The 24,286-nt window shown below is 42.0% G+C and overlaps 1 protein-coding gene across 2 annotated transcripts in view; it reads right to left on the bottom strand.

The window, feature by feature from the left end:
* cdc42 (cell division cycle 42) overlaps positions 1 to 24,286 on the bottom strand; it is a 33,797-nt gene that overhangs the window by 5,716 nt on the left and 3,795 nt on the right. For both annotated transcript variants that reach the window (XM_088617445.1, XM_088617446.1), the window contains exons 2-5: positions 8,042 to 8,188; positions 6,921 to 6,993; positions 3,865 to 3,974; positions 2,819 to 3,016 (exon numbers count right to left, since the gene is read on the bottom strand). In XM_088617445.1, the coding sequence (XP_088473571.1) occupies positions 2,819 to 3,016; positions 3,865 to 3,974; positions 6,921 to 6,993; positions 8,042 to 8,146 (486 nt within the window). In that variant the 5' untranslated portion in view covers positions 8,147 to 8,188. The remainder of the gene's footprint in view (positions 1 to 2,818; positions 3,017 to 3,864; positions 3,975 to 6,920; positions 6,994 to 8,041; positions 8,189 to 24,286) is intronic.

Below are 24,286 nucleotides of genomic sequence, written 5' to 3'. Positions count from 1 at the left end.
TTTAGTAGCACACTTTATGAAGCAGAACCAGGAAATTAAATTATCCCCTTGGGATATACGTTCTGGCCCTTAACATATAGGAACTCCAAGAAAGGAGACATCCACACACCTGTTAGGCCAGTAACAGGGCATGCTGAAGAACTGTGACCTGTTCATTTTACATGTATATTAATCACAGAGATATTAACTACTTCTACAGTCTTCTCTCCTTTAATGTGTGACAAAATAGCCTGGTGATGCTGCTAGTTTTTATGGTCTTGTCTAAGATATCCATGTTTAAATGGACCATCTTATACCCTTAAACTACAAACTACAATGTACAAAAGGTGCACATCAGTAGAGTAACTTTTCTACTAGAATTCAGTTTTATGCAGTGAGATACATAAGCTTTTAGCTGGATCCATTATCATATTGAAGGCCAAGAGATCAGCAACTGGATTTAGAGAAGGAAAAATTATGGAAATTAACAAGTGTCCATAAAATATTTAGATTTCTTGACTGCACAATGTCACATTGCAGTATTCAATCCCAAACATGGCTGAAGAACATGCATACCAAAGAGTTTGTAAGCAGGTTTCAGAGGACAGTTGTGTCCTTACAAGGAGTGATGACCTTTGATTAATCCTGATACTATGGAAGCAACAACATATGACAAATCTGTTGTACTTTACACAAGAGCTTTTGGTAGCAATGCATTTAAAGGTCTGAAAAGCAGATCATACATATATATGCAGCCATGCACTCTGAGGTCACAGAGTTACTATGCAGGCTCTCTATTTAAAATACTGGCAGCAGCTACTGATTCACTGCATGTCACACCTGAGTAAGAGGTAAATGAGAAAAACTATAAGCCTATTCTAAGTAACTTTGTAGGACTGACGTCAAGCCCCCTAGTGTCAATACATCCCTCTGGAGAAATAATGCAATATAAATCATTATGCATTTTAACACTCATACTTCATCTGCCCACTGATCGCTTAGCAGAAGGTTCCCACTGTTTAAAACAGAAGGCTAACAGAAGGTTAGCTTGTAGGGACTGTGTAAAATATGGGAGAAATGACGACGATTGAGGGCTGAGGCCTAGGAGGATAAAAAATTGAAATCATCACCACATTCAATTAACTCTTGCTTGTAAAAAGGAACACTGCCATATGCAAAAAATACTGTCAGTGTCAGCAATTCTGCAATAGGTTCCTGCCTCAGCAGTCACTCTGACTCTACAGAATATACTAATTTCCCCTATGTTCAGTGGATTTTGCTCATGTTTTGAAAACAAATTAGGAGTAAACATTTTTTAAAACGGGGCAGGTAAAACTTAAACAGCATCATACTATCAACTTTCCAAAACAGATCTACATATTCGGACTCAGTTTCAACAGCACAATAAATGTCTTCTATTAGAATTGCCTTTTTGCCTTTAAATATCATTAAAGGAATAAAAACTCCCAATACTTCCCAATGCTTTAGTTCCAGTCCAACACAAACACAATAGCAGCATGGTGGCACAGTGGTTAGCATTGGTGCCTCGCAGTGCTGGGGCCCTGGGTTCAGCCCCTGGGGTGCTGTCTGTGGGGAGTTAGTATGTTCTCCCTGCATTTACATGGCTTTCTTCAGCATCCTCTGATTTCCTCCCACAGTCCAAAAACATACAGGTCAGACTGAAATGTATTTCAATTGTCTGATACAAAAATCTATTAGGTGAATTTATGCACTGTTTAAGCTTCTCCCAGGAAATATAAAGCAACTAATTAAATCTAACCCTGCACTGGCTTAATAAATTGAGGGAAAAAAAGGAGTCCTGAAAAGTGATAAGTGGAATAGGCAGATTGGGGAAAAAACAGCACAACTAAGAGCAAAAAATCGGTTTAAATCACCTGTAAAATTCCAACTACCAAATCCAGACACACAGAGCCATAGTTCAGAACCTCATCTACTAATGACAGTACAGTCTATATAGCAAGGTATGACTTTAGCATGCAAAGTTGCATACAAGAACACTGGCAGGAATCTAGCTGGGAACATAAGTGAAATTTAACCACTGCATTCCGAGTGACAAAAAGCCATTTATGCCCGTGTCTCTGTGCAAACAAACAAGGTCATGCCTCCACTTTCTTGTTTTTACATTTTTTCCACGTTTCATGTATTAAAAAGTCACATTATGAAGCATTCCATTGGCAACATTTTTTTTCCCCTCAGTGCTGAAATAAAAACACTCCAACTTACCTTGGGCAGTCACAGAAATTGTACAGAATGCAAAGAAAACTCTTTTCAGTAGTGAAAAGCAATGTAGTCCTTTAACGAATATTACCCAAGTTCCACCACATAAGCAAACAATATATAATAATGGTAACATTTGCATGCTTGAATACTTCCATTGATTTTGTTAGGCAACAATTAAGTTAGTGTATTATACATGACTGCTAAATTAATTTTAATTGTGTAGGTTAAGCTATTACATCATTTATCTTTGCACTAAAAGTAGCAAAGTCTGAAGCTCCAAATATTTCAGTTCCACTGGCTTCATGAGACTCCCCTGGTTACTGCAATGTATTTGATTATATCTTAGTGTAATGGAACTTTGATACATTATAAAACATCAATAGCCTCTTTTCCATTATTCCTTTTTGCACTTATTATTGGCCCCTGGAGCTTATCATTGTCTTTAGTCTCTCTTTATTAGCTCATGTTTAATGCTGAAAATGATAGAAACCAGCACCTTATAGACCCCAAACCTCCCATGACAGAAGGCAAAGTGGCACTGCCGTGTCAGGGGGTGGGCTTTGGTATTATTTGATAAAAGTTTGGCTGTGCGTTTTACCTGCGTGAGAGCGGAGCACTCCACGTATTTGACAGCCTTCAGGTCGCGGGCCAGCTTCTCGGCCGTCTCGGGGGTAATGGGCTTCTGTTTGTTCTTGGCAAGCTTCTCGATTGTTGAGGGGTCATCTCGCAAGTCGATCTGTGTCCCCACCAGCAGGAATGGAGTCTTTGGACAGTGGTGAGTGATTTCAGGTACCCACTGCAAACAATGAAGACCTCGTCAATAACTCCCTTTCTGAAAGGAAACTGAAGGATCCATTTCGACATCCACTCCCAGTCCATTTCACTTCAGCTTGCCATCAAGAGGGCCAAATTCTTAGACTTTTCTACTGTAACATACTGGAATGCCATTAGTAGGAGGAAAATACTAAACTACACTTGATTTTATATCTGCACATAGCAACATACTTGTCACAGAAAGACACAGGTAACTAAACCTTTCAACAAGCATTTTTTTTAAAAGGACAAAAGGCTGACAACTGTGACATTTTCAAACACTATTGAAAAGGCTTACTTGAAAACACTGGCTTCATGCATTACCTACTGCATTTTTTCTTATGAAAACCCCATGAATAATGAAACTTTATTAAACCAATTCCCATCAGAAATCTAGAAAAACAGTTTTGTTTTTCACACCATTCCCAAAGGCAATACCAACATCACACTTCACTGCGTGGGAAGAGGTGCAGTTTAGTACACAGGTTGGTCCAGATGAGCCTTATTTTGGCTTTTGAAAACAGAACATGGACATAGATCATATTAAATGCATACTGTAGCCTAGAAGCTCATCAGACTCAGCCTTCTCCCAGAGTCAAACAATTTTTTTTGACAACAGGTTTATCGCCAACAATGCTGGCACTCATTTATAGACTTGGGTGGACTGGGGCAATGTGGGTAAAATAACTTTCTCAAACCCACAATCCTCCAGGAAGGAGTTCAGAAACTTTTACTACTTTACACCAACTCCCACTAACACACTAAGAAAAGGTAAAAAAGTTCAAGGTGGCAGTCAGTCAGTTTTCTCTATTACAAAATAAGAGAACTCACCTTTTCTTTAACGTTTTCAAATGAAGAAGGTGAAACAACAGAGAAACAGACTAAAAAGACATCGGTCTGAGGGTAGCTCAGTGGTCGTAACCTATCGTAATCTTCCTGACCTGAAAGGTAATAAAAAAAGGGTTAAAACTACTTTTGGCTTCTGCCTCGGTGAGCTGCAGAGAGGAACTCCAAGGAAGTGGTTTTCCAGCAAGGGGACTTAATAGCCAGCAGCCATATCATTCTACAACTCACAGCTGGCAGCCCACTGGAGCTCAGCAGGTGTGAGCCTGGTCAGTACCTGGATGAGAGACCTCCTGGGAAATACTAAGGTTGCTGCTGGAAGAGGTGTTATTGGGGACAGCAGGGGCGCTCACCCTGCAGTCTGTGTGGCTCCTAACGCCCCAGTATAGTGACAGGCACACTACACTGTAACCAGGTGTTGTCCTTCGAATGAGACGTGAAACTGAGGTCCTGACTCTCTGTGGTCATTAAAAATCCCAGGGCGTTTCTCGAAAAGAGTAGGGGTGTCCTGGCCAAATTTCCCATTGGTCCTTACCAATCATGGCCTCCTAATAATCCCCATCTATGAATTGGCTTCATTACTCTGTTCTCCTCCCCATTAATAGCTGATGTATCTTGAGCATTCTGGCGCACTACAACTGCTGTCGCATCTTCCAGGTGGGGCTGCACATTGGTGAAGGGGATCCCCATTACCTGTAAAGCGCTTTGAGTGGAGTGTCCAGAAAGTACTATATATAATGTGTAACCAATTAGCACTACACCTCTCTCACAAGGTTTCCATCGGATGACGAAGGTGCCTGAAAAGGTGTTCCTTCATGGGACAACACTGCTCCTTCAGACAGAGCTCTCGCAGAGGAACATTTCCAGTGAGCACATGAACACAGCTGTGGTCACTCGTGTCTGGTGTCCTGCTGCGGGCCTGAGCCAGGTACAGCTGCAAGCCGGTTTCCACACCTGGTGTCATCTCTTACACCCATGCAGGACAAACAGCTGTGAGTGGGCACCATCTTCACAAAGGATACTCAAGAGCCAGGAAAACAGAACTCAACAGAAAAACTAACCTTGAAACTCAAGAATAATACAAATTGTAAGTTACTGGAAGGGACAGAGGTTTTTATCACTATCTGGTATGGACAGACATAACACTGATTTTTAAATAACCGAAGACATAATGAGTATACTGCTTTAAAATATAATGAGGTAGTTAGATCCTGAGAAAACTTTTCTGAAATGATCACATAATCACAAAAATAAATAAGAGCAGCTGCAGTAACAAAAACCACCCAAAATCTGACTTTTGTTACTGATGATAATTTTCACCCAAGAACAAAACATGCATAAGAACACGTATTGGTGCACTGACTGTTTTTTCATTAAGGGATTATGCTGTAATGTTGTTAAGAAAATGACGGCTTTTAAAGTTCTGGATGAAAATAAGCTTCAATTAACAGCCATGCATCCTGTGTGAATCTATAGCGCGTCTCTACATCACTATGTTCCAGTGTTCGTCACACGTCTCCACTACCTCGTTCAAGTCAAAATCAATACTGTTCCTGCTTCTGCTCTGCCTTGTCCAAGTTAAAGGATGAGGGCTGTACTGGTCAAGTAAGAAATGATTGAAAAACTTCAGAGCAAACAGTTGTTTTTAAATGGGACAACAGTGAGTTCATCTCAAAATCACGTACATTTAAATGTGTATTTTATTTAGTGATTTTGCCAAATAACTTCCTCCCAACACAGCGTTGCAGCCAAGAGAGCAGAAGGGAGGGGTCCTGTTTCATATATTCAAATTACTTTGGCCAGTTTTAAATTTGCCATGTTTATATTTTCTATTCATCTTTTGAGCCCTAAAAAGAAAACTAAACCAATGTGTACAAATATCTTTAAGGCTTATTCACGTCTTCTTTTCCTTACACCTTAGATATGTTAATTATAATGCATTGCGTACTGCTCTCTGTTAATACTATAATGCAGTGTTCACGCCAGAAAGATTTTGGAATTAAACTTATAAATGTATGAAAAAAACTGCTATGAACATTCAGATATGTTTACGTATCTTTGACACCCAGGTCAGCAAGAGCTTTTCCTCTGCAGGTGAGACTTCCTCACCGGTCGTCTTGCCTGGGCGGGCAGGAGGCACAGTCCTGCAGCTGGGCAGGGCAAGGCCTCCACAGCGCAACTTGAAACCGGAGTAAAAGGCATGCAAGACAAATGCTCACTGGCATGATCGGCTCAGTCACACCCAAGAAACGAGCCACTGAACCCCATGTGCAGTCAAAGCCGAACGTGACTGAGGTAAGTTTACCAGTCACCCCGCTGAACCGACATGGGAGGGTTTTTATGGCAGGCAGCTGAGCCGCCCAGTGCTGCGGCACACTCCTTTCCTGCACAGCTGGCCTCCGCGCCAGGAGACTCTGGCAGGAAGCACGCCCAGTGGCACCGATCCAGCACTTCCCTTTCCACACCACAGTCTCCCAGAGCCAGAGCGCATGAGAGCTAGAAATGAGGTCAACTCCAGGAACGCCTCTTGTGTATGGAGAACAAACCCTAACTATTTTCAACAGTGGGTAGAGAACATCTGGATACATGTCAGTCCTTATTTCATATATTTGAGGCTTTTCCTAGAAGAGCAAAATTGTTTTCTAAGGCTAAGGTTTCCGATCTTAAAGCAATTAAATCATGCTTAAACAGGAAAAGAGTAGGGATCCAACCTGCAGGGGGCTTATAGACATTCAAAAGGGAAAACTGAACATTGACTATTTAACAGTATTATCACTGTAACCTGCTTCTGAAGGTTAAATCTCAATTCTAACCTGAGCAAAGACTTAAAGGTTTCTGTTAATCTTCATTCCAGATTTAATATGCAACAAGTCAGAATGAAGGAGATCTGGTACTCAGTCATGAAAATCTAGGCTAGCACACTTTTATACAGACAGACAAGTGGTTTTTGCACTTTCAATATATGGTGTTTCACACCATTAAACATCTGAAGTAGACACTGTATATACAAAAAAAAATACTGTCATTAAAAAAAAATACTGTACCTGCAGTATCAAATAATCCTAGGGTGTATGGCTCCCCACCAATCATAACCGTAACTGCATAATTATCAAAGACCTGAAACAAGACAGGGAAAAGATAAATGAGACCTTTGTTCAGTACAAATATTTCAATTATTTTTAAATAGACACTAGAATGAGCCACTTCAGTATTTTCTTTCTAAAAGAAACAATAAGCAACCACAAGGGATTGAGGAGCAGTTCTCCCCTTGCACTTCAGAGCCTGTGATCAAGACATGTGGAGAACGTTATTCTGACAGCTATCTGCCATTTCAAAGTCCGACTTCCACATGATTCAACTGCCAAGATGTTTAATGCATTTCTTATCGCGAATTGAACCAGAAAAGCAAAAGGTTTTTATTTTCTTGTCAAACTTCAACATTATCTCCGATATCCAGTTAGTGTCTCCACTTAAATCAAACTACCCCTCTTCCTCTAACAAACTAGCCACATTTTCATGAGGATCCGGTCATAATGGGTATGTGGGTTCACTTGTTAAAGCAACTAGATCAGTGTTTGAAAAGCTTTACTTGGCAACTACCACTTCAGTCTGGGGTTCTTAAGAAGTTTGTATACAAGATACTGCTTTCTGAACCGGCAGATCATGACTGCGTCTTAATCTATGAGCTAAAATCTCCACCACATGATCGGAAGGTGCAATGGGAAGACCAAGTCCACACACCAGAGAGAGCTGAGGCAGCAGATCGAGACTGTGGCGACTCCCACAATGACTAGTAATAGGCCACTATTAAACAAAGAACCTAAGGTCAGCTACCCACACCCGGGGGCCCTTAAGCATCCCCCGAATCATCTACTGAAAAAATCCCGATTTGAGCAAGTTGCCTCTGGACTACAGGCAACAACCTGCCCTCTGGGCACACACCTATAACAGCTCATCCACTCATCATTTGCAACACAAAGCTCATAATGTGGCAACATGCTTCCTGCACGATAGAATAAAACACTTCTCAACTCGCCTCCCAATCTAGACCTGCACAGCATTTGACTGCATTTAAACCATCACACAACAATGGCAGCTGAGGTGCGAATTTAAAGAACAATGCCCACATATAAACAATATTAACTCCGAAGAGAACAGGACTTACCGTTGGTACATATTCAGAGGGGAATTTATTGGTTGTATACGAGATTAAGAGACAAGTTTTACCCACAGCACCATCCCCCACCACAACGCACTTAATTGTCTGCATGGCTGCGCTCGGTTAAAATCTGCTACTTTCATTCACCAGGACCTGGAAAAGAGGACAGAGTAGGAGTTAGCATTCAGTTGTATAGCTAAGACCACAATTTTAATTGTACACTAAAAAAAAAGATGTAATAATTAAACTTGGTGTTGTGCACGATAGTAATGCACCCATGTCACTCTGCAACTCACAACTGGCAGCCCACTTGAGCTCAGCAGGTGTGAGCCGGGTCAGTACCTGCATGGGAGACCTCCTGGGAAAAACTAAGGCTGCTTCTGGAAGATGTGTTGGGGGAAGGGGGAATGTCGAATTACAACACGAGTGAGACCTAGTTATCACGTGACCAAGAACGTGGAAAACATTTCAACATGAGTGGTAATTATTTCAAGTAAAAAATGTTACGAATTTAAGTTTTCACTTAAAATGTAAACCCTTCCTCCATCTTCATCACATTCTTTCCCTGTCCTCCACTGCAACATTTCCTGACTCAAGCATTTTCACAAGCATTCAGATAATGAACGATATCACAGAACTGTAAGATACAATACTGTGTAACAATTTTCCTCCATGATGCTGCTATCTAGATCTTTCCCCTGCCTAATCCCAGTCTTACCCCTTAATACAAACTGAATACTTATGGAAACTCTGCATGATCAGTTTGCCAACCTCAATTTCATAGAAATCCTTAATTTTAAATCAACAGCAATATCGTACATTATAACCAAGACAGGAAGAGGGGCATTCTTTTGTCAAAACAATGGATATTACCCATCTTCAGGGTATGTTTCTGCATCTTTTGTTATTTCAAGTGTGTGAAATATAAGTATATGTGGCCCAGACTGATGACCTGTTCTTTCCAACGAAAGGTCTTATTTGCATTTGGATAGACCATCTCGAAGTGCTTTCGCCCACCTGGGTGAGGAGGAGTAACCATCCTGTGCCAGCAGACCCTCTACACACCAGATGAGCTAGCGGAGTGAGGAATGATTCAGCTAAGGGTGCAGGTGAGGCCGGGTGAGCGCAAAGCAGAACAGCACAGTCCTGCCACCACACCAGAGCACTGGTTCGGAAATTCTGGTGCACAAGGAAGAGCATCACCTGGATCACTTACGGCAGCAGCCTGGAGTTTTCTTTCGAAGTCACTTAATAGTTCTGAGCAGACTTAGTCCTACTTAGATTTCAACGTGAACCTGAGGCTCCAAAGCGGTAATGCTCCTATAATAATAATAATTTGCTTACACTTATATAGCGCTTTTCTGGACACTCCACTCAAAGCACCTTACAGGTAATGGGGATCCCCTCCACCACCACCAGTGTGCAGCCACACCTGGATGATGCGACAGCAGCCATAGTGCGCCAGAACACGTCAGCTATCAGTGGAGAGGAGAGCAGAGTAATGAAGCCAATTCAAAGATGGGGATTATTAGGAGGCCATGATTGGTAAGGGCCAATGGGAAATTTGGCCAGGACACCCCTACTCTTTTCGAGAAACGCCCTGGGATTTTTAATGACCACAGAGAGTCAGGACCTCAGTTTCACGTCTCATTCGAAGGACAACTCGTCTTCATGTAAACGAAGTCGGGAAGTGCGGATGCAGTATCTTTGAAGGGGTGAAACGAGGCAAGACTGACCAGAGGATGCATGTTTTTCATCGTTTCGTCTGATTGCATGCAATGCAGCCTGCTAATTTTAATTTACACATTACAGTCAAGTCGCGATTATTCAACCTAAACAGGACCGATAGTTTGTCAGATAATACAGAAACTGAGTAGACAAATCATATATTAATTGAAGAGCAGTATAAAAGTATAAGTATAAAATCTGATTTATTAATCTACTGTAATACTAAAATAACAGAGTACAGAACTATTGATAGTTATTATTTAAAAAAAATGAGTGACTGGAATCCGTTTCCCAGATGTGCTTCTCTTCCTTACAGCAAGGTCTCGCCCGCGTCTTAGTAACATGACAGCAGCAGCAGTGGCCTCCTCTTGCTGTTCAACGTAAGCTAGTGCCGTTCCGAAAAGACAATCAGAAAAATCAGCAAGCGAAGCACGTGACACACGGAGAGACAGAGCAGCATCGGACTGGGCAAAATATTATGCACGCGCACACAGTGTACTGTATACACTGCACACTGCGGTGATTGGCTATGTCTGATGAAACGAAATGTTGAATAAACGTAGGTCGGATAAGCGCAACTCTCCTGTACTTTTGTTTTTCTCGACATTACAGTACTCATTGACCACATTTATGGCTGCCAACCTCTCAAGAGCATACAACAGGTTAGTCCCTCACCATTTCTTATTAATAGAGAAAAGGCAGTTTCGCATATTTTGATTTGATTATAGTGTTAGTCCTCAATGTGTATTTGCATTACCCACTTTGCTACCTCACAGAAAGGTACGCTACTTTTCTGTATACAGAAATGCCAGAAAACTGCATTCTGAATTCAGACCTCATACTGTAAGGGATACTGTAACTTTCCCCACGAGCCCAGATAATTGAGAGCAGTCTGCGGCTGGCTCAGTCAGGGGTGTTTTCTTACTGAAGGCTGTTCTGTTTTTACAGACTGCAGCGTAACAGAATCCCGTTAAGCCTGAAGGGAGACGTTTGCGTTTCTTTGCAGATTGTGTTTCACTCTCTCTGGGTTAAAAACATGTGCAAAGCACAAGAGAAAAATCAGCACAGGTCTTCAGAACAGCTGTGTAAAAGTAGGGTGGATCCAGCTGGAGGGCTTTTTGGGGTTTGTACAGTGCCAGCCCGAACAGGCGTTTCTCATTTCAAGGGTATCGCGGATTTGCAGATAAAAAAAGAACTGGTGCAAAAATCTATTTTACATAAATTCAAAATACAGCCTTTCAAAAGGCGTCACAGAAAGCAGGCAGTCAAACATGAACCCCACCCTCCCTCCGTAAAATATTCCTTCACTTGATCGCCCAGGCAACACACACTGCAGAAGAATCTCATGTGTTTTACAGACATCTTGAAACAGCAACAGTTAATGGCTTTGCTTGAAATATTTAAATATGTTGCTCAAAACCACACCACAGAAATCTATATTTGAGCAACAATGGACACAAATGTGCGGGGAAAAAAAGTCATAATAATTTTTTCACAGAGCAGTTATGCATTTTACTCCATTCAGCCCCTTGTATTTTTTACAGTGTGCGAACTCAAATGAAAGCTTGCAATTCACAGTATAACTTGTTGCCAAACTGAAGACTTAAGAAAATGCAAACAGGGCCAGAAGATTACTTTCAATAAATAAATCATGTATTTAAGGCTCTCCCCAGAACAGTTTTCAACCTTCGTGCTGCCTTACAGCATGAAAAAGTCATTACAGTAAAAATACTCGTAATGCTTAATTAACTCACGGAAGTGGCCTGTAATGGGCTGTTCTATAGCTGGAAGCATTACCCTTAAAACCTTATATGTACAAATTATACAACATACAGTTCTCAATTTATAAGTATGGTAATTGTAGTTCAAACATACTTGTTATATGCAATGTATCTTCTTTTAATTCAGTATTTTTTGTATACAGAAATGCAAGAAACCCTTTGGCAGATGGAATAAAGTTGCTTCATATCAGAGATTGACTTGAAACAGATCTGAACAGCAAACACAAGTTCTGTACAAGTGTGATCTAAAAACTAAAGAGATCAGTAGCGTGTTCAATTTCTCCACATGACCCTCTTCCAGACAGTCAACTTCATTCGCTTCATTTTAATTCATGTAGGTATTAAAAGAAGGATAACAAATGCCTGGAAAAATCAGGATGGAGGGCAAACGTACTCCTTTTCACACCCATGAAAGCTCATCACAGGTGTGAAGCAGTGAAACTTGCTCCTAAAGAGGAGCTTTCATCAAGCGTCACGCTGCTCATCGAGAAAGCCACCTCTGGAAATTCTGGACAGCCCAGAGAGAGCGGCAACCCATTTGGAAAAGTCCTAAAAGAACATCCTTCACACCAGAGAAGGCAAGAATACTCCTGGCGGTGGAGAAAAACTGCTTGAATGAACAGGGCTGCCGCTGGCCTGGAAGAGATGGACGGCGCTGACAGAGCTTTATTAAGTCCACCTCCTTCGCTGCTTATTGTTTTTCTTGGAAGGGCCTGTACATGCTGACCCAGGCTCTTCTTGCAGGAAATTAACACATTCCTAGGCCAGCCACACCATCACATTTAACTACTACTTTATTGCTCATGGAGGGCATATGCAAACAGCTCCCACAGCTTGTTAACAGAGCGACGGCTGTAGAACTTCGCTAACGGAGTGGGTCAGCGCTCATTTACAAACCTAACTTAAGCCCAATGACAAACTATACCTGAAAACAATGGCAAATCTTAATCAAAGGCACTAGAATCCCAGTTCCGAGGGTCAATTATTCATTCATGCTTTTAACCAAAGTAATAGCTTAATCTCTACTAGTTGCTCATTTATGCCTGTAAACCGTAGAAACAAAAGCACAATGAAGTTAAGATGCATTAAAGAAGGGCCAATTACATCAAATAAGGTTGAGTTTGAATTATAAGGAAATGATGAAAATGTGACCCTGAATGGTAGGGTTGTGGCACTGATGTTAAAAGAGTATCCTTTCCCCAGAAGAAAAAAAAAGGTCCTTTCTGCCTTGTCATGCAGTAGCAGTTTCACCACCACCTTAAGAAAGGATGGAGCTGTTTCTGTGGCTCCTTCTGGTTAAGCTGAAAAGCCAAAACCCTCAGACTGTTGCTCTTGAGCTGCTCTCTCTGAACATAACAGCACACCACTAAACATGCAGTGTTCTTATTATTCACCGCACATCCTGGACAATGTCAGTTACATCTATTACAACACCTTCACATACTGATTGAGCCCATGATAAAATGGAAAGTTAGGTTCTTAGTCCCTGCACTTGACGGCAAGGGTCATTAATATCTTGAAATTGTCAAGGTTTATTCCCAGATAGAACAGCAAGAATCCCAGATAAAAATAATAATAAATCCATGTAGTATTCTAAATACATCTACCAAGTTATTTCACTATTTCTTTTTCTCTTCCTAGATCAACTGCATGTGTATATCAGGTCCTTAAATCATTTAATTGAAGTATTTTAAATATAAATTTAAAGGTCTCATCAAACAGCACAACGTCCCCAGTTACCAGTCTAGGGTATTGGTTTACAAAGTCTGGTCTAAAGGGAAAAGCACTGCCTACTGGTCTTCCAGCACCAAGCACAGCTGCAAATGGGTTTTCCTTGGAAGTCACCCATCCCACCATCCCAGTACTGATCAGGCCTGGCCTGTCTTCCGAGTTCTGACACAACCGGTCCACAAGGTGGTAACATTTCTGAAAGTTACTGCAGATCCTTCTGCAGAAAGCTGAAGCTTATTTTGAATGATTTCTGGGATTTGCAGTAAGCACAGTTGTGTAGTACTTGAATGGAAACTACAGTACAATCTTTACTATCTGGCATTCATGGTGCCAAATAAGCTGGTTAATCAAAATATAAGCACGTTATCACAAAAAGCAAGTTGGAGCACATTCTTTTTCTTGTACTGTAAATTCACTATTACAACTTTTTACAGTGCAGTAAGTAATTACAATATTACAGTACTGTAAAGTCACTAAGAATTTATACTACAAACTGTAAAACCTATGCCAGACCATGTGCATGTAAGGGAACATACGACTCAAGCTATGCTGGATAGTGAAAATATTTTGTGATAAAACTAAGCAAATGATCTACTGTCTGTGCTATGGCGAATGTCTACTGTAATGGAGCGCACTGAATGATGGCAGCGACAGAGGATGATTTTAAAGTGGTTTATGGAGAAAATTCCAGTTAGTAAACAACTAGATACTAAAGCTTTTTTGAGAGTTTACAGTACAGAATAGGTCTCCTCATGCAACCCAAGATCTTGCATTAAACAAATTACAGGACCAAGTATACAATTATGCCATCAGAAGTTACCAGTTAGGAGGCAAGTCGTTCTTCAAGAGAACAGTTTGATGACGAAACGTCATTACGGCAAGAATTAACGGCAGGTGGTGAATATTTTAGAGAAAATCGCCTGGAACCCAAGACTCCTTATCGAATCACAGCTAGCTTTCCCACTGACAAAGTAAGCAACAGTGAAACAAGTGGAATACCGCTGGGTTAACTTAGCTTTGTAAGTAATGAGAGCTGTCAAGCTTTATTTATCTGGCAAAAAGACTGAACAAAGGGACAAATAGTCCAAGCTGCACCATTTGCTTAAAACAAAGCAACGCTGCTTAGAACTGAGCCAGGATACTTTAACATAAACCTGCTTATCAGGCAACAGAATGGATCCCTGAAAAAGTCACTGCAGAGTAAAACTCCCTGGCACAAGGAAGCTGCCATGACAATTCTATTTTCTCCCACAAAGTTTAGATCAATTGTTTGCACTGTGAATGCTTCGCCTCTGAAATGCAGTCACCTCTCTCAAAGGCATATCACTGATCGGTGTCTGAAAGCCCTGAGTTCACTGGCGACAAGAAAAAACTGGAATCAGCAGCCCAAGGATGGTAGGAACGTAGAAAACAAGCTCTGATTAGCACTGCCGATGACACTTGTGATTCTCAGCTCCAAAATAGCTTAGGACGTTCGTCATCTATGCACTGAACATTTGGTGTAAATTAAGAGTGAGAGTGTTTCAGAATTTCTTCCAATCTAACAGTACATCAAATTAACAGTTTGCAGTTACAGATATAGAAGAGGGTAAGAATTCTTAGGTATGCAAATTAAGTATGATTCTTACAAACACAGGAATATAAAATTTCAATCTTGAATTAGACTAAATTATTAGATAGATTACTCAGTTGCAAGAGTTTTGGAAATCACACTGGAAATGTAATTAAACAACATGTTATAACCTTAAAAACTAAACATGCATTTTAATCACAATATATTGTTTACAGTATATCGGTGATAAAGCAGTGAAACCCATACATTTATTCCAGAAATGTGCTACTTTAGAAATGAAGTCAATCAGTAGGGGAAGATACATATATGGTAAAACTTGGTCCATGGCTGGGTGGCACAGTGATTAGCATTGCTGAGGGGTTCAACTGCTGTTTCAACTAGCCGTGTGGAGTATTCCTCCCCGTATTCACTTGGGTTTCCTCCCACAGTCCAAAGACATACTGGCAGGTTAAGTGGCTTGTGGGAAAAGCGGCCCTGGTGTGTGTGTGCATGTCTGTCCCGTGCTGGACTGGTGTCCTGTCCAGGGTGTAGCCCGCCATGCACCTGCTGCTTGACGGAATAGACACCGCCTCCCCCGCGGTCCTGAATTGGATGAAGGGGTTAAAAAAATGGGGGGACGGAACATGGCGAATTTCTGAACAATGCATGCGCCAACTGCTGGTTTTCTGCAGCAAAGTCTCCTCAGGACCCACTTGCGTGATGATTAGGTGAAAAACGAGGGCCAAGTGTGCATTTTTCTAATATGCTTACTGCGGTGTTCTTGTAACAAGCGAGGGACCAGCAACTTCCACAAACCCTCCTGGGTCCCCTCTCCTCTAGGTCATGAGTGCTGTGAGCTGACTGATGTGAAAGCAGTTAAGCCACTTTCCTACAACGATGCTAACTGCATCCTCAGGGAACCTCAGGGTGAAGCCACCAGAATCAAGAGAGCTAGCTGACTCTTCTTGCCCTTAGAGCATAGCTAATAAGCTAACAGCGCACTTAAAATGGAATCTTCCATCAATGCTCATAGTGGTCACTAGTGCCTGAATCATGAGTGTCAAAAACTTTTTTTTTTTTGCTTTTCTCATTGATATATTTAAATAAACCACACACTGTTATTCAGACTTAAAGTATACTGCCGTCTGTACCTTCACTGTGCTAGTGCACTTTCTGCTAGGAACTACTTCCCAAAGCTACTTCCCAAAAAACAAGCTTTTTTCCCCACTATAATGTGCACATCATGGCAGGTTATTACAACAGAACCAACTCAGAATGCAACCCAGGGTTAAAGCTGTAGGTCAAGTTCAGAGTCTGTGCTTTACATGAGGACTTAAATAAAAGTGGTTAATGTATTCTAAGTGCAAACAAAAAGAACAAAGGTATGTAGGAAGGGTGGCTCACCCTAAGACACAAACATGTCTGTTCCATTTCTCGAAAAAGGGTGAGGAGTTTAATTAAATATAATAATAATTGCTTATACTTATATAGCGCTTTTTCTGGACACTCCACTCAAAGCACTTTACAGGTAATGGGGACTCCCCTCCACTACCACCAATGTGCAGCATCCACCTGGATGATGCGACGGCAGCCATAGTGCGCCAGAATGCTCACCACACATCAGCTATCAGTGGGGAGGAGAGCAGAGTAATGAAGCCAATTCATAGATGGGGATTATTAAGAGGCCATGATTGGTAAGGACCAATGGGAAATTTGGCCAGGACGCCGGGGTACACCCCTACTCTTTTCGAGAAACGCCCTGGGATTTTTTAATGACCACAGAGAGTCAGGACCTCGGTTTTACGTCTCATCCGAAGGACGGCGCCTGTTTACAGTATAGTCTCCCCGTCACTACACTGGGGCATTAGGACCCACATGAGTCGCAGAGTGAGCGCCCCCTGCTGGCCCCACTAACACCTCTTCCAGCAGCAACCTTAGGTTTTCCCAGGAGGTCTCCCATCCAGGTACTGACCAGGCTCACACCTGCTTAGTTTCAGTGAGTTGCCAGTTGTGAGTTGCAGGGTGATATGGCTGCTGGCCAGATCATATTTAAATGAAATCTACAGTCCTGCTGAAAGAAGAATCCATTGCAAGGAACACTGACAAAATACAAATAAGATGCAGGGCTTCATGGCCAGCTGGTTTCAACTCAAGATCTCTCTGCACAGGGAGAGCAGGGGTGAGAGCTGTGTCAGCAACAGACCAGCCTAATTAAAACTGAGGGGTTTCTGGGAAACCAGCGTTAATAAGCAGTTTAAATTTGGCCAGAACACCAGTTAACACCTGATCCAGCAAGAAGGACTTGGATCCTCAACTTACAATAAAATCCAGAACACATGAACTATATATAGTACCAGCGCATACAATATTAAGCCACAGATAGAAGCCCAATCAATAATGATTAAGAAAAATCAGCTGGATTGCTATAACCAGTAGCAATCTAGTACTCCAAAGCACACAGGCATACCTGCCTCATTATCTCTTTTCCCAGTCCAATCGCATGAATAAAATATTAACTTTAAGAATTTCTCTACTGTAGCCTTACAGGCTGGCAAGTCGGACTTCTGTTTGGAGATACTTTCTATAGTTGATTTGGGTTAAACAAAATATTATAACACAACATTTCATATTTTGTGAAAACTAATTTACAAGCATTAAGGTACTGTCCCTGATATTAGTTTTGAGAGGCAAAGAACATTAAGTTTGTAACCTCTGTTTTCAACAGCTAAACAAGACTTTTTAAGTAAATTAAAACCACTTCAGAATAAAGCACTGAAAAAGTGTTTCCAGTGCAGTCCAGTTCTTTGTGAAGAACAGAAATACAAAACTTAACTCAAAACGAATTAACAGCTTTAAACATGGGTCAACTGTCCCATTTGAAGGTGGAACTGAACAGGTTTCACCCTTCATCACAGGTTTTAAGTGGCTAACGACCTTAAGAGACTTTCTGGGCAGCAGCTCTTTAACGGATCTAATCCCAGAGGCTTGTTTCTCACGACTTGAGGTTTCCAAAGACAATTCTCAATCGGAAAACGAAGAAACGTTTCTAAAGCCCATGAAGGATTTAGCAACTAACAAAAACAAACAGAATTCTGAAGGACAAGGGCTCCGACTGAATTAGAAAGCCAAGCCACCTGCCTCTTGAGATCTAAACCAGACATAGGGGTTATAGGGGTCTAAACCAGACATGCAGGGTGATATGGCCAGCAGCCATATCACCCTGCAACTCACAACTGGCAACCCACTGAAGCTAAGCAGGTGTGAGCCTGGTCAGTACCTGGATGGGAGACCTCCTGGGAAAAACTAAGGTTGCTGCTGGAAGAGGTGTTAGTGGGGCCAGAACGGGGTGCTCACCCTGCAGTCCACGTGGGTCCTAATGCCCCAGTATAGTGACGGGGACACTATACTGTAAACAGGTGCCGTCCTTCAGATGAGACGTAAAACCGAGGTCCTGACTTTCTGTGGTCATTAAAAATCCCAGGGTGTTTCTCGAAAAGAGTAGGGGTGTAATTTCCCAAATTTCCCATTGGCTCTTACCAATCATGGCCTCCTAATAATCCCCCTCTATGAATTGGCTACATTACTCTGCTCTCCTCCCCACTGATATCTGATAAGTGGTGAGCGTTCTGGCGCACTACGGCTGCCGTTGCATCATCCAGGTGTAAATCTATTACCTGTAAAGCGCTTTGAGTGGAGTGTCCAGAAAAGTGCTATATAAGTGTAAGCAATTATTATTATTATTATTATTATTATTATTAAACATCTTCCTATGGTCCACACTACCTTACGAACAAGTGAAGAAATGACAGCAGATTGTCAATTTACTTAATCTAGGGCTAGGCAAAACATTAACAGCAGTTCCATGTATGTTACCATTGCAGTCCAGCCACTGGCTATACTCGGCAAATTCAGGTTCAACCTTCATTAAACCAACATATAGCTTTCACTTTTTCTGGCTCTTGAATTCCGAAAGGAGCTCCACTTGAGACCTGAGTGGCCGTATTAAATCAAAGTAATCAATACACTCCCAAGAGCAACAACCACTCGCGCTGAACGGTGCGCTGAGCTTCTCGAAGTGGAAAATGCACTTCCTCACAGGGTCTGCCAGAATGGATTTTTGAAAAAACTCCAATTGCTGGAGAGATTACGTCAGTTCAGAAAGGGGCTGTTCAAGTAGGACTTGTACAAGGCTGCAATACGGAGTCCCCCTCAACTAACAAAAGTAAACTAGACAGGATGCATTTAAAAGAAACCTTCAATAAGATCTTTCAGATCAAAGCATCCCTACAAATGGCAAGATGCACAAAACCGTTATATTCAATTATCTGATTAGATTTTCTGTTATTTCAGAATTACATTGAAGCTACTCACACTTCAAATTGAAGGAAGACGGGCATTGAACCAGTGTGAAAGTCCAGTTCACCTGGTTCTAGAAGGAAACGCTCCACATGGCTCAGAGTACATGCGTGGAGTCTGGTCAGAACCGACACAAACATCTCCAGCTCCCAAGCAGCTGAACAATCATTCAGAACGAAACTAACGATTGGCATCTCAAGTTCAGATTCAGCTCACCTTCTAAAATGTTATCTCCAGATACGAAACATTGGAATTAAAAAACTGTATAATACAGCTTAATATTTTTAATTATGCCATTATGGACTTGAAGAAATCTCCCATCACAGTTTTAAAATTTCATTCACAAAAACACATTGCATCTCTCTTTGAAAAACAGGCAGCACAACATTGATGAATATATGTTGGTGTTTTGGAGCAAAGCCACCCAGCTGACAGGAAACAGAAAAAAGGTTAATTTACAAAGGCATCAACCCTCAGAGCCTGTCTGCGCACAGACGCTTAAAAACCAGGCATTCAAACTAATCGGAACAAGAACCTACAGCAATAGTATTACAGCATATATCTAGATCAAAAGCTTTCAGATTAATAACCAATATACATAATTGGATCACTACTATAAATACCCTGCTCATCACTGCCCAAGCAATTTTGGAGAAGAAAGGGCTTCATTAACATACAGGCTTGACTAGCAGACAAACTCCTTGACCAAAACTGTCCCCAAACTCATATGAAACACACAAGGCAACATGTATGTGCTTTCACCAGCAAATAACAGAAATTCTCTCAAACAGCAGAAGTGTACAATGGGAATCAAATACCAGCAAGGCAGTATGAAGACATCCATTTCCACAACAAGCCCGTTAGGATATTAATTTGCCTATTTCTGTTTCCAGGCTGCCTAGAGGTAACTCGAAATAAACAACCAGTATGCATCCTTGACCCATCCCTGGGAGACGATCCTTTTCAACACAGCCTGTCACTCAACAAAAACACGGCAACATTCAGTTCGTCACCCCCCCTCCCGTGCATGCTTGCAGTGGGGGGGGGGAGCACTGCGGCTTTAAAATAAAGCATGACATCATCTCGTTAACAGCTACACCACCCATGCATAAAACAAGAAGCAAGGGCGTTTGCGACCAGCTATAATGATAAGGCGTGAGCGCTTGCAGCAAATGCTAAACGTGCAGACCGATACATCTCCCCCTGCTTTCTAAAAGAGAACATTCTAAAACGTCTCTACCTCCTCCTTCTGTTGCAATGAGGCCGTGACAGGCTGCTTCTCTCCTCGGTGCATTCACTGCCTCTGCAGAGCTGCGCTGCAATAAGGCAACAGCACACTGAAACCAAGGGGGACTGCTCAGCCCTGACTTCCTTCCACGCAGCCCGACAGCTGCGGAAGTCGGCTCTGACCTCATCTCTGCAATTCAGACCTGAGGAGCAACTGCACTGCAGCCATCTCCCAGCCTCCCCAACTGCAGCGGGCTGCCTTACAGATGGAGTATCAAATTTATGGGAGTTACAATGAACAGCAGCTCTCAATATTCATGCTTTTATTTGACCCAGTAAGTCACAGTGCGTTAACACCGTGCTCCCTTTGCATTCAAAAGCTTTTCAGCTCAGAGAACAAAAATTACTCCAGAGCACTAGGGTCCATTTACGAATTGGAAGCTGCAGAATTTTACAACCTATACTTATGAGGCAGGAAAAAAGGTTTATGCATCTCAATTTGCAAAGAAATTGCAATTAGTGAAACAAGCCTGAAATATCAAACACCTGCTGTGTACTTGGGCAAGAGCCTGCAGCACAGAAACTAGATTACATCCCACTGCTACAAAAAGTGGACACTTATGTGCTGTCTCAAGAGATTCAGGTCTCTTCGCCTTGGATGAGAATTTAAAACCAATCCTCCAACAAAATGGCCAAGTCCAACAGTGGTGACCAAAGGACTGTACAGCAACAGCAGTATTAAGGTACTGACCACTTTGTCAATAAAGATGCCACAGCACTGTTCCTAAAAAAAAGGGTGTTAAGCGTAGTGCCTGGCTGAATTCCACTCGGGGCTTCCTTACTTACCTCTTGCCAGTTAAAAACAAATCAGAGCAATTTCGCACATTTCTACCCGATTATTGTTTAATGGGATTACTAAAGCAAAACATGTACCGTATGTACAGGTGGTTGATCCTCTCCTAGACAAAGATCTTTGAGATCCTTTAGGACAAGGGGTGCTATAGAAAAGCAGGTGCTTATTTAACTTGAGCATATCCGGAGTTCAGTATGTTTTAGATGTCTGATGACATTTAGCTTTTATTTTTCTTCTACTGCAACTTCCAACATGGAAAAACAGTACTTTTCTGAAACCACACAAAAAGTAAGATCCATTGTTCAAGCCATGCACAAATGCAGAGTAATCCCCTTTTTCCTAACAATCATTGAAAACAGCACTGCTGAAGAAGGCAGAAAGAGATCTCTTCACTGCTGCTCAGGCCCTAAAGCTTCAACACCTAAAACATTCAAACAGCAGTTCAACATCCCCAGACTGTCCAGCAGAGAGGGGTTTTCCAACTGAATGTCAGAACAATCAAAATGGAAAAAAAAAGTCAAACAATACCAACCCATCTCTTTTTGGAAAGAGATCTTGAATTCTGATTCTTATACTTCCGTTGGATTAAAAATCACCAACAGTTCCTGTAATACTTCCCAGTACTGTGACTTAATGATATTCCATTTTATTTTTTTCCAATCTGTGCTGTGATCAACATCAAAGGTAGTATTAGTCTTGACGGATCCCCTTAAAAACTAAAATAACTATCAAAGAGATGCATGCAACTTCTTGGGTTTTTTTCCTTGTTCTCCAGTTAGAAAACCCTACAACTGCTTTTAACTCGTACCTCATTTCCATCAACAAGGGTAAAATGTTATACAGCCTGTCACATAGCAGAATTATTTTGCATCCTATCAAGAGAAATGTTCCATACTTCTCTGGCACAGCTGGAAACACAAGGCAGCCACCTTCCTGTAAAGCACAAACTCCCAACCACAGACTGAACAGGAAGCAGCAGTTCCCCGCTGCCCTTAGCCCTAACTTTAATTCAGCAAGACAGAGAAAAAAACTGCAGAGGATTACTTTCTGTAACCTCAAACTCCAGTCTACTGTAGAAAAATCCAGTCAAACTTATATATTTAAGTTTGATAGAATAAACCTGTAGAACCACATATGAATCTAGAGGTGCTGGATAATTTAAAATGCCAAAATATCCAAATTGTGAAAAAAGAAACTTCCCATATGTTTTAGCAGATCCCTGTTCATTGAGATTCATAAACTGAACCAAGCATCAGCAAAGCTAAATTCAAAAGAGCCACAAATTCAACAGCCCTTTTCACCAGCACTTCAGACACTGAACCGAAGTTACATTAAATCTAGCATTTGGATCCCAAACTGAAATCATTTTTTGTGAAGTTAACATTTCACATTAAAGGTTAGCCCCATTACAATTTGATTAATTATTTCTTGCAGTATTAGTTTTTAAAAAAATTTTTTTTAATTATTTGGTGTGGAAAGCTTGGGACCCTAGGTGTGCTACAAGCTGAAGGTTTGGGAAAAGCTGCTCTACGCTTCATTCACAGGACTATTTTGTTAAGCAGTTTAAACTCAATCTCTTGCTCAACAGAGAGGAAGTTGCACAGTCTGCAGAAATGTGCCAAAACTGGACTGCACCTTTCCTATACCACCCTCACAATGTCTCTTCAGTGTGGCTGTAAAAGGCTTTGCAGATCAAAGCTAGGAGACCTGTAAAAATCTTACATCCGAAAAGGTAAAGTCTGTTAATTGGCTTCATTACTCTGCTCTCCTCCCCACTGACAGCTGGTGTGTGGTGAGCGTTCTGGTGCACTATGGCTGCTGTCACATCATCCAGGTGGATGCTGCACATTGGTGGTGGTGGTGGAGGGGATCCCCATTACCTGTAAAGCACTTTGAGTGGAGTTTCAAGAAAAGCACTATATTAATGTAAGCAATTATTATTAATATTAAAAGCAGGCATGCATATTCTGATGACTGTCACCCAAACATCTGACAGGGGAGAGATAAAACACAGATCAGACTTCAGACTGAAACTGCGCAACATTTGGTCATTCCATATTTGAGAAGATCAGTGATGCTGGTTTTGCAACACTGGGACCAGAGAGCTCCTCAGAGCAAAAAGCATTCACACATCCCCTATTTCAAACAGAATGAGGACGTGGGTATTTTATTATGAAACGCAGAACATCAGCAACCCCCAGGTTACAGACACTTAACCCTTTGGAAAAGTGTTAGGACTGGGGGAAGGGTGCAGAGCGAGCTTCACCACATAGGGCTTCAAGCAGGGACCGGAGGAAGAGGGAACAGAGTCTAGGCTCTGATAATTAGACCAGACTGTGCTCAAAGGCACACCCATTCTGAAACATGGGAAAGCTGCTAAAACTCCAGCTGACAAACCCTGATTCAAGGATGCGCTCCACCCTTTGGTCACAGTGATAAAGTGCAGAAGTAAGAAAATAAAGGTTACAAAACAAGAGGCCCTTCAACCGAAGAACTCACCCAGCTGTTGTTTGAAAGAAGCCTGGACATCGGCTTTCATAACATGACTGGTTAGCTGCTCCAGACACCCACAGCCCTTCACGTAAAGAAGCCTCTTAAGCAACAATCAAAATCGCTAAAGGACCACTAAAAAGAGATCAGCTTTGCACACCGCACAGTCCAGAACAACGCCAACTACAACAAGTTCCAAGGAGAAACAAAATAGTGAACCGGGGGGGGGGGGGGAGGGGAAGACAGCATGCAAATAGACAGAACGGGCCTGTCTGCTGGGCGCCCTCCCAGCTAGCCCTGCCAAAGACCCAGGTGCAGCGAACGCGGTTTCCAACACGGCACGCGGGCGTGCTCCGCTAACTGCGGCGCGCCCTCCCCCTGCACCGGCAGCCACGCTTCGTGGGCACATTGTCGCCCTCCACTCATGTGGCAAGCAGTCAGCCTCAATCCCCGTCACCGCTCCGGGACCGCCAGGGTACGAGCGGCCCACTGGGCAAAGTGTTCGCACGGCACGACCAGCAAGGCGAGCAAAG

The sequence above is a fragment of the Lepisosteus platostomus genome, chromosome 23 (genome assembly GCF_059453375.1).
Source record: "Lepisosteus platostomus isolate fLepPlt1 chromosome 23, fLepPlt1.hap1, whole genome shotgun sequence".
Lineage (NCBI taxonomy): Eukaryota > Metazoa > Chordata > Actinopteri > Semionotiformes > Lepisosteidae > Lepisosteus > Lepisosteus platostomus.
This window is presented reverse-complemented; position numbering and strand designations above follow the sequence as displayed.